The sequence below is a fragment of the Numida meleagris genome, chromosome 23 (genome assembly GCF_002078875.1).
Source record: "Numida meleagris isolate 19003 breed g44 Domestic line chromosome 23, NumMel1.0, whole genome shotgun sequence".
NCBI lineage: Eukaryota > Metazoa > Chordata > Aves > Galliformes > Numididae > Numida > Numida meleagris.
Window position 1 is genome coordinate 1,357,212 of NC_034431.1, and position 17,919 is coordinate 1,375,130.

The following is a 17,919-nucleotide window of genomic DNA, read 5'->3' on the forward strand; positions in this document are numbered from 1 at the left end:
AGCTGTGTTAAACTCCTGGCACGCTAATGCAGCAGGGCTTTCTAGCCTTTAACATTATGAGAAGTGTCAGGTTAAAAGCCCTTCCCCAAGCTTGATGAACCAGAGGTTTCAAACCTCCACAAAGCTTTCCAACAAAGCTGCAGTAACTGTAAATACGCCACCCAACAAGCAGCAACACGCTGTCACCTTTCGGGTGCATCACAGGCTCATTCAGCCATGGAACTTACTGAAAGGGAAAGAAGAGGCTAGGCAGCCCCCGGGAGCTAAAGGAGAAGACACACCACTTCCCTAACGCTGGTGATCCAGCACACAGACACTGCCCCCAGCCCAGGAAGGTGAGCGGGGGTCACACTGGGCTCTGCTGATCGCTGCTGGGTGCAGCCACCGCCTCCAGCCACGGTGCCGCATCTCTGAGCTCTGATAGAAAACTGTAAGAGATTCTTTTAGGAAGTGTTGCACTTTCACTGCTGCTTTGTGCAATGAAGGAGGAAAGTCAGACTGGAGCGGGGGGGTTCATAAGTGTGGGGCACCACAAGGGAGGTGCACATGGGTCAGCCGTGGGGGTCCAAGATGCCACCAACACCAAGCGCTGCACACTGCTCCTCCTGCCCCCTCCCCAGCAGCCAAAGGAGTGCTGCTATGCACAGAGCCAGGGCCTTGCAGCCCACACAGGCACCGCTCCATCACTTTTCTCTCTCTTCCATGGGAAGAACACACGCATCGGTTCAGTTCATGTGTGCAGATTTACCTTTACACCAATAATCACAAGTCCCCGCAGTCCCAGTGCTAGTGTTAGGAGCAGCAGACTGAGCACAGAGTTGAAAAATATACCTCTAATCTTATTAAATGCAATCTTTGCTTGTAAGAGAGAATGCTAATGTTCACCTTTATGCTGAAAAGCAAAATGCAAAGGGACCACGGGCAAGAGACCTCCCCTAGGAGACCCAGCCACAGCAAGCCAACGCCAAGCCCTGCCACGCTCTGGCCTACCTGCACAGGGGAGGAAAGGGGAACATCCCTCTTAGAACTAAAACACATTTAGCCTTCCCTGAAATGCCAGAACTGCTTGGACAAAACATGCACAGGTTGCATCAAACAATTTGTAAGCTTTACTTCCCTCTGGCCAGCAACCTGGTGATCCATGTGCCAGCTGTGCTCCCCAGCCCATACACATGATCCCACTCATATGCCACAAAAACCCCTCTGCTGCTCCTCCTTATACAGTCCTATACAATGTGTGTGCACACGAATACTGTGCGTTGTGCTTTTTCTGACACAAAGGGAGCTGGGGAGCTAAAGGCTCCAGCATCAACATGCTATGCACAGTTTTTAAATACAGATTTGTTGTCGAGTAAAAGGAATTACCTAGCTGGCTTTCTCCCAGCACCTCAGCCGCTGGGTAGCTCCAACAACGTGAAGATATGCAGCAGCAGCTCTTCTAAGGCAAAATACTTCAAGAGAAAGAAAACAGACAAATGCTGAGGGTTCTTGCAGTGCTGGTAGGAGCCACTCTCCAGTTCCTGGCAGTGCAAGCTGAAGTGGGCAGAGCTAGCATTAATTACCAGCACTGTTGATAATACATTATACAGTGAAATGAGGACCTATGTCTTCAGCTTCTGGCAGCTGCGTTCTTAAATAACTTTTGGTTGGGTAGAAACACCCTTGATCTCTACCCCAGGTAGGTGGTAACAAGACAACACATTTTAAATTACACTGGTTCCTCAGCTCCCTCCTTCCCCCCCCCCCCCCCCTCAGGAAATATTTATGCATTCTCAGCCCTAACGCAGAAGATCCCAGCTAACCGCAGCAGCAATGGGCTCATTTCATATCAGCCACGGGGTAAATCCACAGCCAGGGTGAAGGAGACGATTTGCCACGAAGAGAATCAGCGCTGTCTCATTCCACAAGAATTTTCACTACACAATAACCTGGCTCCTCCTCATCCCCGGCTCCTCCACCGTATCAACGGCACTTAGTTACCCATTAAAAAAGGAAAAGAAACCCATGCTGAGCACAGAGCTCTTCTGACTGCTGCTGCTTGCAGACAGCTGAAGTGCAGACTACGTGCTTGCTCTGCTACAAACAGGACATATTTCATTTTTGGTTAAAAAAAATGAAAGTTCCGCTCATGCAAATATCCACACCGCACACAAGTGGAAAATGCCTCAGAGCCCTCAGTCACACAAAGAACAGCAATGCTAAATTACGCTTTGCCTTCTGCATGCTGGCATAACCTCTGCAGCCTAATCTGATCAAAGGGTGGAATTAACCTTTCTCTATTCAAATACTCAACCGCTGACAAGGCAGTCGTATACACATACTCAAAAATACGCTGAAAACGAAAACGAAGCCGCATACACTAAGTGCTAATGACACGCCTGCCTCTTCAACACCACGCTCGGCGTTTCCACGAGACGCAGCCGGCGACGACGACCACTTGTGAAGCAGTTACCTTCCGTGGAGATACGGAACCATTGTAACCCTCCGAGTGCGAGACCGCAGGGCTGGAGAGCCGCGAGCAGCGCGCACCCGCGGGCGGATCCTGCCGGCCCCGAGCCGGGACCCAGCGGCAGCGCAGCGCAGCCCCGCGCACAGACGCTGCGCACCGGCGGCCGCGGGCTCCGTGCTGCGCCGTGCCGCCCCCCGCCTGCACCGCTCCGCGCTTCCCTCGTGCTGCTGCAGCCTGTAACCCTTTCCCTGCTGGAGCATTTCTTTGCCCCGCGTACCCTGCGCTGTGATGCTCTTACCTGGCCGGACACCCCTATCCTGAATTCAGACCTCAGCTCTGATGCAAGCGAGAGGCGTAAAAGCCAGAGTCTGTTCCCAGCTGTGCCGTAAGCTTGGCTGCATCGCATCGGCGTTCTGCCTCCTCCTCCTCCTGAAAACGGGACAGCGTTCACCGGGTTCCCAGAGGAGGCACAGAAGGCTTAATTTATTTCTGCCATTACGCAGGTAGTTTTAGGAGGAGTTGTGCACAGCTGAAATTACCCTTTCCAATCGACACATTAAACCATAAGGACGCAGTAAAAGTACCGTCACCCAACTCAGAGCCCCACGGGATGGGACATGCACAGGAGAGGCCAAGGTGGGGCAGACAGCCCAGCCTGTGCCCCCTCCATCAGCTCCTCTCAGCCGCTGCCCAGCTACACAGTATGGAAATACCCCACCTCTGGGAAGCGGTACTGCTTCTTTGTGCTCTCATTTCTGTACTCTGCTAAAGCTCCAGGTCAGAAATGGCAGCTGTAATTTGTAACAACTTTAATACCAGGGACTGTTTACAGACAGGGATGCAGCTGATGGAAATTCAGCATCACGCAGGAGCACCCCATTCTGCACACCGCTCCTTCTCCTCAGCAGGTCATCAATTTGAAATGCAAATTTCAAGTGTATGAAGCGCTACAGTGTGCTCTCCGGGCTCCCTGCAACACGGGAACTGGAAGAACAGAGGATTCACTGCATAAAAACACTTTGTTTTAAATCGAACAGAAAAGGCTACCCAGCCCAAATTATGCAAAACAGCCAGTGTAACTGCTGCTGCGGTATTTTTTATTTTTAACTGGCTGGATTACTGTTGTTTGTATTGTACTGTATGCACTGTAACTGAGCAACAATGACCTTGTTAATTAGATTTAATGAGTAAGGACGGAGTCATGCTAACCATCAGTTCAGCAGTTCCAGGAGGAGGGAAGACGCAAGCTGCGGGCAAAGTCAAACAGGTTCTACCTGCTCTGTGCCTAGAAAGCCCGGTGACTGTTTCTAAATCCCTTTCTCCCGGTGTTAATTCTTCTTTGTTTCACCCAAACAGACCTGCCCCGATGGGACAAGCTGGAGATAAGTGACTGGGAAACAGCACGCTCATATAGAAACAACTGTTTGCACTCCGCACCAGGATTAAGAACTACGATTCCGAGAGCCCCCAAAGGTAAAATTCTGCTGCCAAGAGGTGTGTCCTGCAGCTGGGGTGTAGGACAGCAATGAAACACTAACAGAGCAAGAACAGACTCATCTTATAAAGTGATGAAGCATGACAACTCAACAGATACCATCTGTAATGCATCGGCTATAATTTCAGGCGCACTGTTGTGCTGAACAGCGGAGCAGCGTGGGGAGAAACCTAAGCAAGTGCATTCCCCATCCAGCTCCCCGCTGTGCCTTGCTCAGCAAGGGGAACCAGTTCCCCCCACACAAGGTGCAGCCACCAGCACCGCTGCTGGGTGCTCAGTGCTGAAGGTTCTGCTCCGCTGCCACTTCTGCTTCCATGGTTTGTCACTGCCACCTACCTGAAGTCATGGTCTCCAGCCCCTCCTTTTGGCTCCTCTGTCTCCATCAGGCATTACCTGCTGCCTTGCACTCTGACCGCAATCCCCCCAGGCTAGAGACACTCTTCTTGTTTTCATTTGTGCATTTTCCAGTACAGGCAGCCTTTATTCAAGGCTAGGGCTCTGGATTCCACAGTTAAAAAATTATTTAAAATATTTTATATGCCACATTTTAAAAAGGTCTTTAAGACCGTGTCATTTTAACCTTATTTTGAGTTTCTATTACCATCGTAACAGAAAACTAAAAGTTCGGTCTGGAATGTGTGCATCTTAACGTATTGCTTTTTGTTGTTGTTTTGTTTTAAAATTAAGAGAACAGAGCACAGTGATATCACTAACAGCAAGCTCAGTTTGCTGCTAAGCCAGCCATGGGCTTGGACACACCACTCCATTGACCCCCAGGGTAATGGGGAGCAGGGCAGGACTGCACCTCCAGCCCAGGGAGCTTCGACACCACTGCACTCAGGGCCACCTGAACAACCCCCAGGCTGACAGCTTACAAGGATGATAATTGGATTTACATAATGAGACACAGCCTGCTACTACTTCAACTGGGAAACTGCATCAAGAACTCCTGTTGCAGACAATTCTTTAACAGAAACTTCTGTCGAGCACAAAGAATAGGATTATACAACTTGAATACCACTTGTCACCACTGCCAATGCATTCGTTCCTCCCTTGATTGCTTCCTAAATTTAAACAATGTTCCATTTTATATATATATGATATTAAGTTTAACCTCTTCAATCACTTGAGTTAATCTAGGCAAGGGAAGAGCAGGGATGCCACAAGACGGCTTCTGCCCTTAATATGCTCTTTGCATAACTTTTTGTTAAATTAAAAATTAAGTGCAATTAATATTGTATGCATGACAAGATAATGTAGGGCACTTTCGACTCCAAAAGCAAATTAAATGTAATGGAAAAAATATTTCGATGTTGAGATAGATATATACATATCATTTGCCTAAATGACTGTAAGCAACTCCATCCTCATAGCATACACTGAAACCAACATTTCAGGCATGGCACTGCTCAATAAGTGAGTTCAAGAAACGTGATGACCAACTGGCCAGCTGCAACCAAGGAAGTAAAATATTTAAAAGGAAATCTTGCTGCTAGCCCAAGACAAGAGCTATGCCACTGCTAATTGATGACACAGGTCACCACTGCTCTTTACTGAAGCGTATGACAAGACTTTTGCCCTCATGGAGCTACCGTGTGCTGACATTCATTGCCTGTGCAACCTCATGTTATATGAAAAACGTTTTATACTGGAAGGACTCAGTGAATCACAGCAAAAGGAGGAGAAAAACAGGCTGCAGTTTCTGACTGACAAAACATACATCCAACCCTTCCAGCCCCTCACCACATCAGAGGCTCCTGGAGCATGGTTGAAGTTAAATGAGCCTCCAAAGGGCTGGTTCACACCGTGCCCTTCTCCAGGCAGAAAACAGAGATGCTGAGCAGGCTGCAGCAGACACCTTCTAATCCCTGTCCAAAGGGAGTTTGCATTCCTGCACATTCTCCTCTACAACAGCTGTGCTCAAGGCTCTATTTAAAACACAAGGCTATTGCCATAACTGCACACCTCCACAATTAATCATCTTCAGAAGCCATTGACACAGCTATGTGTTAGCACATCCATGATGGTTACTGCTGGGCTGGATTCCTTGGTACAGAACATGTTCTTTTGATGACTGACTAATCTACTGAAGATATATTACTGATTTCTCTATAAACAAATGGAAGGGTTTACATACATGTGGGGAAAGAAAAGAAGGGAAAATGTGGGATCTCAATGAAAATGGCCAATTCTGCATACATCTTGGGTGAGAACTGAAAGAGAGTGATCGAGATGCAGGGCAAAGCCTCATCATATTGGGTACAGAGCATCTGCAACACCCACCCAGGTCTTTCTTTTAAAGTGCCAGATTTAAAAAACACAGGCAATTAAATGAACATTTAGCAATAAAAATATTGTTAGGCCCAACAAACAAAGCAGAACAAGCAGATAAGCCCAGCAGGCAGTGGAGGTGTTGTACCAGCGCCAAGTGCCAGAGCACCCACACAGCACAAGTTTGTGACACTTGCACACAACACCAGTGCAAGGAAGAACTGGACACATCCACAGCTGAAAATCCTTGTATCCTTTATCTGAATTCTGTGCAACATTTTATAAAAACTAGGTCAGGAGCCATAATCTTCTGGGGTGCAACACTTGCCAGAAGAAATAGGCACTTCCTGCAACATGTGGTTAGCGAAACCTTGTAAACCTTGTTCCCAGGTGAAGAGAAACCCAGCCTGGTGAAGCAGACTGAAGCATGAGGAAAGGCAGCATTCCCACAGTGCTTTCCTTCCCCCATCCAGCAGCCCGAGCAGGCTGCCACGCAGCACAAGTCCACGCTTGTACAGGGCGCTCTGCAGTCCCTGTGCAATCCACCTGCTTGGATTGCACTGCCATACCTCCAGCAGCTGCCCTCCAGGGAAAGGAAAAGATGGGGAGGAGGGGGGAGAGTGCACTTGAGATGCATTCTCCTCAAATGTGTCTTCGGGAAAGAGAGCTCCACGTTACAAAAGAAAAATCAAGCTGTCCTTAATATTTACATCTTCAGAAATCAGCTTTGTAGAAATAGATAATCAGCTTCACTTGAAAACCTACTCCTCCCGAGCCTAGAGAAAAACACGAGATGAATTACCAAGAGAGGGAGGCCCTGAGGGAGGCAGAACAAAGACAGGAGAGAGAAAAGCAAGCACAGCAGTTACCACACACGAGTTGTGTTTTCCTCCAGACTTGGATAAAACAGAAAGCAGACTCAGGAGGAGAGGGACAGCAGGGCGGGCTTGGGGAAAAGTGGCTGGGCACCTGACGCTGCTCTAAAGGGCTTTGCCATCTTTAAAAGTCACAAGGGAGAGCAACCCTGTCTGCCCATGAAAACCTGATGACAGCCCAGGATTGCCTCATCCACACAGAGTTGGAGATGTCCTGTGGTGGAAGGCAGCCAAGCCTGGAATCACTCTGAGCAATAGCGGAGCAGATCAATGGCAGGTGATGCAGGCACATGGCACTGCAACCCTGCAACTCACAGGTAACAGCTCCTGGGCCCCCAGAGGGCTGCACCTCAGGGAGCAGCCCTTCTCCCGTGCAAGAGGTGGACAACAAGGAAACAGAACACCCTGAAAGCAATTTGAGCATCGGTGTATCCGTACCAAGAGACAGCACAGCAGTTGAAAAGCACTGAATGTTTCCCCCACCCGCCTGTCCCTCTCAGTCCTGAGCATCGTTCCATATTTGCTCAAGCCCCTTTCGATCGGTTGCTCATGTACACATTGATCCTCTCCAAACACCTTGGTCTGGATTTTGAGCTGAAAAACGCATACAACTGCCAGCACCATGAGCAGCACCCTGGGAGGCCACTCAGAAACACCCACTGGGATCCAGCAGGCAGCCCCTGCAGCAGGACTGACCGAATACCAGGCTGGTGCCAGCATGCTTCTCACCTCTGAGGCAGATGCTCCGCTCAGTTCCCATCAAGGAGTTGTCACACACCCTGTCAGGCACCCCTACCTAAATACGCAGTCACGCCAAGGGCTTGTTTTCCCCAGGCACAAAGCTAACAGGCTGCTCTGCTTCTTATATTAGCCAACTCTGATTTCACTCACAGGAATACACTGTAGACGAGTGGTAATGATTCTGTCCCTATTTATCCCACCTTGTATCCTCTTGGATAAAAGCTTTCAATTAAAATATTCCCCAAGACAGTTGCAAGGAGAGAGAGAGGACAACTTCTGTCTGCTGTCACTGTCTGTTCTTTCCACAATCCTAATTCTCTTCCATTCTGAATAATCCTCTCTGAAACAGGCCTGTGGGGATGAAGCCTGCAAATCGTGCTGTTCAGGTATCCCTATCTGAATACCCTCTCACTTCTAATCTGTCACTCCAATGCAGTTACACCTCCGTTTTTCACACTCAACATCCAAATACTTCATTGCCTCTTGTTAATAAAGGATATCGCTGATATCCTCATTGTGAAAGAAATAAGGACTGACAAAAGAGAAGATGAACATTAACTCAGAATATCAAAGATGAGTGTGCAGTCCCCCAGAGCGTGGAAGAACAGCAACACACCAGGTTCCCCACACTTCCCCAGAGAAGAACATGCGCTGCTTCAGGGATGAGCAATTAAGGACTGAGCCTTTCTGAGCAGCTAACGAGGCTAGGCCAGCACAGCACAGCAGCCTGAGAGCCTGCGTGGAGCTTTGCCCACCAAAGCTGGATTCTGCACCAACGCTGCTGCTGCAGCAAGGTGGTGGTGTTTGTTTTTTTAAACACACACAAGACTTAAATGGGAATAAAATGGCTGTTCTGAACATGGACGAGATGACACTTCTTCCTTTTCCTCAAATGAAAAGGGGAGATGAAAGACATCTCATTTTCTCTCATCACAACCCATTCTTAAACACAGATTCTTGTTAATTGCTTTTCTTATGTGTATAATTTAATCATATAAAACTATAATGAACCTAAGAAGCACCACAAGAAAATAAGAAAAATTGAGAAAGCACCTGGGGAAATTTTTTTTTTTTCAAAGTTTTCATTAGTTTTGGAGGGAGAACATCATCCAAGAAGCTCAGGTACACATTACAGCAAGAGGACTTGTAAGATCCCCACCCAGCCACCAAACAGAGACAGCAGTAAAGATGCTCCATCCTTGTGGACAACAAATACAACTAAAAGAACAAAGCAGAACAGCACTGCTGCTTCCTTCGTAACGTGCTACACATGAGAAAGCAGCATTTCCCCAAAGCCCAGCCTAGATGTGCTCCCACTGAGGCACAAAGGGCACCAATATCTGGAGTCATTTACCCTGCCTGTTTGTCCAATCACACAGGTGAACACGAAGAAGCAACATCTGATGTGCTTCAAGGAGGAGCAGCCTGTCACTTTGAAGCCTTACAGATCCACATGTGGTTTTAAGACATCTCAAGACTCTCAATTTCTGTAAGACAAAGGAAGGAAAAAAACTCACTGTGTCAAATGGAATCTATAAAAAGAAACAAGAGTGCCAGACTCCTGGGTGACAACTGCCATGCAGGAGGAGGTGAGTCATGCCCTGGCACAGACAGGCTGCAATTTAGTGCAAAGAAGTTATCATAATCAATATTTATAGATGAGTATTTTTATGAAATGAATGTATGTTTGCCACAATAAGGATCTGGAGACTGCTCTCTGAATACGAATAGGAAGAGCTAGCTGAAAAATGGCTCTGCCTCATCTCTCACCTCCCTAAATGAATACACCTTAAAACCTGAACACGCAGAATGACATTTACTGCAGGAAACCGAAAGGCTGGGCAACAAAAGCTCAAAGTGGCAGAACCTCATGTTCCTTTTGTGTTTGTTGGAGGACAAACTGAGGAATCCAACTTCGAGAGTCAGGTACAATTATTTTACAGTACTACTACAGAACAGGATGGAAGCCCCCCCCGTGCAAAGTGCTGTAACAACACAAAGACTGCCCCTGTTTCAGAGAGCTGCATATCAAAACCCAGGCTAGAACATAACCACTGTCCCAATACCCCCATAAGGAAGAGATGACTGTTCAATCAGGGTCACATTATAAAACTTGTTTATCAATATCACTGAAATATGTATTACACTATTATTCAAGTGTTAAATATGTTCATATTTCCAGTGTGGAAACAAATGCTGAAGAATTCTTAAGAGAGGAATCTCTGTGAAGCACTGGACAGATTATTACTTGGATGCCTCTGACAATTTCAGCTGTAACAGCTGGTAGAGTGCACCATCACTGGGGCTCAAACTGGGAGCTCAATTTCAGAACCTGATTTCAAACTATTTCCCAATACATTGCTTCCAATGCAGATAAAGCAAATAGATATTTATAGTCAAATAAAAGCTACTTGGAATAACGTTACTATTGTGCACAGGAGGAGGAAAAGGACAGGGGCTGCAAACAATCCTGATTTAAGTTACTATGCCATAAGCACATCCAGTAGATTTGATGCTTTCAGTAACGTGACTATAACAACGTCAACTCCACGAACATTCCCAAGGCACCAGAAATAACACTTGACACCGCTTCTGGGACTGAAAGTCAGTTCTTCTACCTCAAAGTCAACACAAAACTTGAATAAAAGTTCTGGCTTCAGTGCCAAACTCTGCACCAGAACAATGCACAAAAGCACACTTCATCACAATGAAAGCACCGCATTCTTAGAGCTGGCAAGAAAGCCTTTCACTCCAACTTGTGCCAGGCAGTGTCTTTCTTCAGGAGGATGCATGAAGACATGCACAAATCCTACACTTGCAAGCTAGAACAATGAATCTACCAACAGAAGGATGCACAGCCACCTCTCCTTTCCCAGTAGTATTTGACACAGGACCCTGCATCATAGAACCAGGTGAGCCTTAGGTGACCTCAGCACCTCAGGATCTGTGCCCAACTCTCCTCCTGCCCACATACCCACTGCTGCATGCTGCAAATTGCTCTGCTCCAGCTGACCGAGATACGCTGGCTCTAATTGCTGATGAAACCTTGAAGATTCACACATCCTCTGTGATCAGATATGAGGTACGGGTTGGTTCTCATCTGAACAGCATGCTGCCCTATCTCCAGGCACGTGAGCTGCTTTAACATACCACTGTCACTAAGGACTTTTCCCATCCAACCAGTAGACAGGCTGGGAAATCCACCGCAGCGCAGGCCCCTCAGCCTTCAAAGAGCTTCTGTGGATCTGCTGCACAGCTTCTGGCACTGGTACCCCACGTGCTTGGCAGAAGAACACCAGGTAATTACTCGGACCGAGCTACAGCAGTGCCCTCCTGCAAGATTCCAGCTCCCACACTCGGAAGGGGATCTGCTGCCTGCTGGTCAGTAATGCTGCTCTTCTTCCACTTACTGAAGCGTTCTTAACCCCTGCTCATAACTGAAAGTCAGCTCTTACCATACAGTGGCTGTGCTCCCATGTTCAAGAGAGATTCATGTAATCCCAGCTAACAAGTAATAACAGGAAATAATGGGTCTTAATTACAAGCCAGAGTTTGGGTTTGCACCTGAGAAGAGCTCAGGATCTGCTTTAAGTGGAATGTGTTAACACCATGAATATTTCCATTGTTCAAATGTGACAGGAGCATTAGAGAAGCTCACGATGTTTATTACAGTTTTGATAGGCACACTGCTGAGCTCGGCCTGAGCAGTGGGCTTCTCCCTGAACACACGACATGCACCTGACAGTCAAGAAAACCACCACCTATGGGCACACAGCACAGGCTGGCAGGCAAGGTGAGGCTGAAGGCTCCTCACCAATCCCAACCCCTTCCAACCATTCCTTTTCCAACCAGAGAAGCAGCCAGCCGTGAGAAGCCTCACCCTGAAGATGACTTGGGAATAGCACAGCCAGTCACAAGGCAGAGGAAATTCAACATCTTTCATATTTATTTCTATTGGGAAACCTGGCAAGAATGTTTAAGAAATCAGAAATATTAAATCAGTAACTATGAGACAAAATCCAAGTTTCTGAGCATGTAAGAAAAGGTTTCTGTAGTTAAAGATGAAAAGGAGAACACTGCCAGAAAAAAAACCTTTGCAACGGTTAAAGAGAATGGAGAAATTATTGCTACCATAAAAACCAAATAGGTCAAGTTTATATGACAAAATTACTCATATTGACAGCAAAAGCAAAACCCACATTTGATGTTGGAAAGGTTCCATTCTTCTTGTGGCTCAGTCCATTTAGAATGAAGCACATAAAGGGGTTGGGTTTTTTAAGAAAGGAATCCTGTAGAACGTTTCAAGCCAGCGGTGATCTCCTTAAAAATCTATCCTGGGTCCATCACAGTGTATGTAAGAGAGAGCCTTTAATAAATGATACACATTTCCAAATTAGATCCTGTAAAATCCCATACATTTTTATCATTGCTGAGTATCACAATAATCCTACAGAAAGTAAATGGGAGATTAAGGAAGAAGTATGGGAACATTCTTACTTCAAAAAGTCTGCAAAAATTTCCAAAAGGAAAAAAACCATTGTTCTTCTCGCAGTACTTGTTTACAGAAGGACTGCTGAAATAATATAACTTATCTATTGAATATATGCATTCAAACCCAAGTTCGAAAGAATTTTTTTTAAACATGAGTTTCATTAACTCTGAGTCAAACAAAGAAATAAAAATCCAATAAAACGATACATAAACTAAATTGCATATTATTGAGACGGTAATTTCATTTTCATATGCGCCCTTGGAGTTGCAGGTTCTTGCATTATGTGGCATTGGAGTATACAGACATTATTTCAGTATTCTACAGAGACCTCAGGGTATTATTCCCTCACTTTCTCCTTTGCATACAATTTTTCAAATTTGCAGCTAATCAAAACAAAATTTCAGGATCTTAACTTCCATTTTAGTGCTGGCCTACTTCAATATATATATATATAGCTCATTACCATCAGCAACAAAAAACAACCAGAAATTGTACACTTCTCCATTTTGAACATCAGTAAAAGGAAAGAATCTCTCTGTTCCTCCCTTGCTCAGATTATTGAGACAAACTTACAGGCTCTGAGGAGCTGTAAACAACTCAGCCAGCCTGGTACAATGAATGGAAGGAAAGCAGATGGGGAAAGAAGAGGCAAACTGCAGCTAGAACAGATCAGATGCAGCATCAAACCACATACGTAACCATGGCACACTGGGGCAGAGATGGCTCCTCTCCTGTGAGCTCAGGACAGAAAACAAATTTCAGTTCTGGAGGAAAAACCACCAGTTACTCATCAAGCTTACTTGGATGGCCTTGTTTTCACAAAAAAAAACAGAAATTACTTTATACATGAAAACCTCAAGTTTTTCTGAGCTATTAGTAACAATAATACCCTGAATATTAAATGCTGTATTTGAATTCTTGGCAGAAACATGGATCTAGCTCTGGTATCAGATATCCGCTGTCCTCAGTCGTCCTTTTTCCATAAGAACCAGCTCTCTTCATGCCAATATATACTCAAGATGACTGAAATAAAGACTCAGTGACAGAGAGAACACAAAGGTTAGAGCCACATCAAGAATTACACAGGTTCCATCACCACTGAATTTCACCTGGCCAGATACCATAGCAGGTTCAACCACACTACATCGGGAACCATGCACATAAAGCAGTTTGCATCCTCACACTTCACAAACTCAGTCCCAGTGATGACCATGGGCTTCCTATGCTTTGAAGGAGATCAAACAGAGGTCTCCTGGCAGCTGACTCACTGAGCTCTGCCCATTATCCCAAACTTGGGTGCAAAAGGAAAGCCTCTCCATTCTTGAATAACGTCAGCCTAATACTTCTAGATATCTGCTTTGTAGACGATGCTCCCAACCAAGTCAAGCACTGCTGTCATGTTTTACCTATGCTGCAAATGCTTGGAAATTAAAGAGTATTTAAAAATTGAACGTAAAATTTCTCATGAGTGAAGAAAAACAAATAAATGAAGGAACAGTCCTGGCAAAGAGCAGACAGGCTTCCATTCACATCACACAGAAGCACGGTGCAGCACTCACATCACGCTGATATCACAGCTGTCTCCACCCTTGCACTTTCTGCTGAACCCAGTGGTCTAACAACCGCATTAATTAGAGTTTAAAATGAATCTGCACCCAAAGGAGAGGTAAGGGGGAAAGAAAAAAAATACAGTGTGGCAGGTACCCTTGGTAGCAGTCTTAGAGGACAGGCATTTACAATTATGTGTTCATTTTAAGGAGGCTTTCCTTCCTCCGAAGCATTTTTGTCCTCTGCACAGCGCAGCTTATCCACTGTGCTCAGCAGATCTATTTATATACCTGTGACTCACCTTAGAACTGCCTCCGAGACAATGCAGCCCTTCCACTTTCTCTTAAATAAAATTAGAAATAATAACAAAGGAAAAACAGCGCATAAGTAAGATCCCTTTCTGAAGTTCATCCTGAAATGATGACAAGACCATTCCAGTCTGACAGGTCAGCGCAATACTCAAGGTTCAGAACGTTCAAAAATCATGGGGGGGGTCTCAGGTGAGCAAGAATAGAACCACTAGACCAGAAATTCTCATCCTGATTCCAGGATACCAGTATCCTGGAGCACCCAGCCTCTACCCAGAAAAGAGCAAGATGTTCTTCCCAAATTCCCCAGCTGTAAGCAATCCTATGTGAAACGCTGTGAATGGAGTACAACCCAGCTCGTCCTCTCATGCAAGCATAAGTAAGTGTCAGCATTCCTTGGTGAGGGCCAAAGGCAGAGAGAGCTGTTCAGCACACAACACAGCTGTCCACTTGCAGTTAAGCACGTGCTGAAATGCTTGCATGAAGTAAAGGGCCACGACAAACCTCTTACACAGGGGCTGCTTCTCCTGATCACTGTTACACTGCAAGATAGCTGTCCTGGATCCTGAGCCTGCTCCACCAGCCTGCCCTGGAGGCCGGGATGCACTCTCTCATTACTGGCCCCGCAGTCACTGGGAGCTATTTTTTAGGGCATTCAGCCACACCACTAGATCACAAGACAATCCAATACAGGAACCAAAACAGCACTGACTAATAGGAGTGGGAAGGAAAGCTCCTCCAGCAACTTTCATTTCCATCAGTTTCAGGATGGAGTGGAATTAACAGCTATTAAGAAACCAGTCTGCACCAGAGATTCACACAGAACACAAGGAAGACTGGTCAGCTATGAAAAACCTCTGGAATTTCCTCCTCCAGGTGCACAACTCCTGTAAGCATGCCGCATCTCAGACTCTGACACCTCAAATGCCATCAGTAATGTCCTTACTGCATTTTGGTTTCAATGGGCAAATCCCATGAATGGAAACTGAATCAGGGCAGAGGGGACTAAACAAAACTGTTGCTTTGCTGCTGCCTAATTAGATGATGCTGACTAATCCTCTACATTACTTTACAGAGAAAGGAACCCAGCAGGAGCGTTAGGATGTCTTGTCAAAGAGCTAAAAGCTATGAATGATTTCTTTTTACAAAGAGCATTTCTCTTGCACAAGTTGCTTCATAAAGTGTTCTTTTCTGAGATATTTCCCGCAAAACTTGTCTCTGTGATGTGTAAAGCTAGGACAAAGAGCAGCATCAGGGAATAGAATAGATGGAGAGGGGAAAGCTGGACACCAGCTCCTGCAGGAATTTCCACACAGAAGTGATGGCAAGAAATAATTTGCAGAACTGGCCTCGTGTCTTACAGCTACATAAACACTGAATATGAAGTTTCGCCCTCCCCTTGCAAACCTTAACAGGCTTCACACAGCTATTTAAATCTAAGGTGTTCCACCTTGCTTTTATTTCCTCAGAGATCCTGCGAAACCACAGCTGCCAAATACACAGGTTGGAAGTAAGAGACCCCAGAACCTGAACTACTTGAGCATGGGAAGCCATTCTCAGTCATTTCTGGAGCTTTAGGAGAATGACATCAACCATCTCATTAACTGGGTCATGTTGCAAGAGAAATGTAACAGCTCAACCCTTCCCTCTTCTCCATGCTCAGCTTGTTAAAATTATCATCACTTAGGAAACAGAAAAGCACTGCTGGAAAGAGAGACAGAGAACAATGGAAGCCAGTCAGCAAGGACAGCACCTTCTAGAACTAACCCTCCACAGCTATGCTGGGTAAGTGAAGAATTCTTCATTTTCGGCTATCTCCACCAAGAGAAAATAAATGCAATTTGGAGTAGATTAATTTTCTACAACATTTAGCCAGGCTGAAGTAAAACAAGCACAATTCTCCAATGCTTTACCTCTCATGATGCAGATTCCCCCAAATCATTTAAAGACAAACAGGGCTGTTCGTTTCACTTACAGCCTAACCTCTTCCGTGACTGGAGACGGATCAATACCTGCCAACTACTGCTTGCCACGTGCCTGCTCATTGAAGAACACCAAGGGCACAGTGCAGTGGTCTGAGAGAAATAACAGAGGAATTCAACCCTCTACAGTCAGGGTTCACAAGGCCTCATGTTCCATACTGCATTCATAACATCTGCTAATTAAACACTGACTGCTGCACGGGGTATACCTTCAGTTTCTCGTACATGCACCTTGAGCTGTATTGATAAGGAGTTCTCAGGAAAGGACAGTGTTAAGGATAAAGCTGTGGTTTGAAAACTAACATAAACAGCCTCCTACTCCGTAACAGAGTACTGCTGGAGGCTCGACAAGGTCAGATATGCCTCCTTGCATTAGTGGCAAAACCAGGTCAACAGAACTGCCTACCCACCTCCATCACTTAACAGCAGCTAATCCACAGGGAGCAATGTGAGGGCTGCAGCACTCACCAAGGACAATTTTATTTATTTTTTAAAGGCTTATCTGAACACGGAGGTTGGTCTGATGATGCTCTCTCTCTTACCAGTGATCACGCATAAACTGGGGCTAGTGATGGGAGAGAGATGGTTGGGTTTACAGAGCTCCTAGGTTTGTGAGTGGGAAAGGGAAGACAGGAACACAGAGAACCCTTCTTACCTGCACTGCAGATGCGTCTGGGATGGAAACAAGACCAGCCTTTCAGATCTGTTATTTTGACTGGCAGACAATTTTAACAGTACCTACCACAATAAAGCTGCAGAAGTATGTAGATGCATACATGGTCCCGCAGACAATTAAAATAACTAGTTCCCATGAAGGGCATACAAGCAGGTACGTGAAACAACAGCCGACGCAGAACAGCTGAACCTTAAGTCAGTACATATGCAGATGATGCTCTGCTGGAAATCATTTTCACTCAAGGTCACTGGTGAAGCTTTTTTAATGTAATTTATTCTATGGCATTTAGAATCATTTAAAGTTGCATAAAGCAATAATTCCTGTTAAATACAACAAGAAGCCAAGACTGCGCATCACCTACCAACAAAAGCAACACTTCCCCAGCTGGCATTAGTGGGGCTGGGAGAGGGTTAAAGGCATCCTGCTGAGTCACCAGGCAGCTCACTGGGGGGAAGGAAGGTCCCTTGAAAGTCAGAAGCAAGTTCAGATAGGAAATGAAGGAATGAAGGAAGTTTAAAGTTAGCTGCTTCCTACCACAGTAAACCAGTGCACTCAAAGACAGAGGCTAAGAAGGTCCCGTATGATATTTTTTCAGCTGCAAGAATTTCTGAAGAAACCAAATTAACTTTTTAAGAAGTAATTCAAGTTCTTATTTAAAAGGAAGCATCTCCCTTTATAAAGCAGACTCGGCATACAAGAAACAAAACAGAACAGCAGCAGCGAGGGAAGGATGCTACACCTCAGAACATACATCAGGTTCAACCAAGCAGATTTAATAATTTCCAGAGCATTTTATTTCAAATGGCACCTGACCTATTTTAGGCCTCTATGTGATTTGACTATAATTAACTGCAATTTGTACAGATTCCTATTTAATACATTAACTGGTTTGATTAAGAAAACCACAACAAACACATCCTAACAGGACAATTTCTGGTGTTAAAAAAAATCCAAAACCCATTTTTAAGTTCTAACATCAGACAAAAATACATCATGTATCAATTGCATCTATGTATTGTACTGTCAGATTACTGCATTTCCAATAGAACACCAGGGTAAACATTTCATAGAGGCTTTTACAC

The 17,919-nt window shown here is 45.5% G+C and overlaps 1 protein-coding gene across 7 annotated transcripts in view; it reads right to left on the minus strand.

Annotated features, from left to right (window-relative positions):
- ARHGAP32 (Rho GTPase activating protein 32) overlaps positions 1-17,919 on the minus strand; it is a 194,462-nt gene that overhangs the window by 140,738 nt on the left and 35,805 nt on the right. For 2 of the 7 annotated variants that reach the window (XM_021376314.1, XM_021376306.1), the window contains exon 1: positions 2,453-2,606. The exons of 3 other annotated variants lie outside the window; for them this stretch is intronic. In XM_021376314.1, coding sequence (XP_021231989.1) covers positions 2,453-2,475 — 23 coding nt within the window. In that variant the 5' untranslated portion in view covers positions 2,476-2,606. Of the gene's footprint in view, positions 1-1,365; positions 1,452-1,802; positions 1,956-2,452; positions 2,607-2,747; positions 2,935-17,919 lie in introns of those variants that run through there. 2 more of the 7 variants (XM_021376311.1, XM_021376310.1) reach the window with 2 other exon arrangements.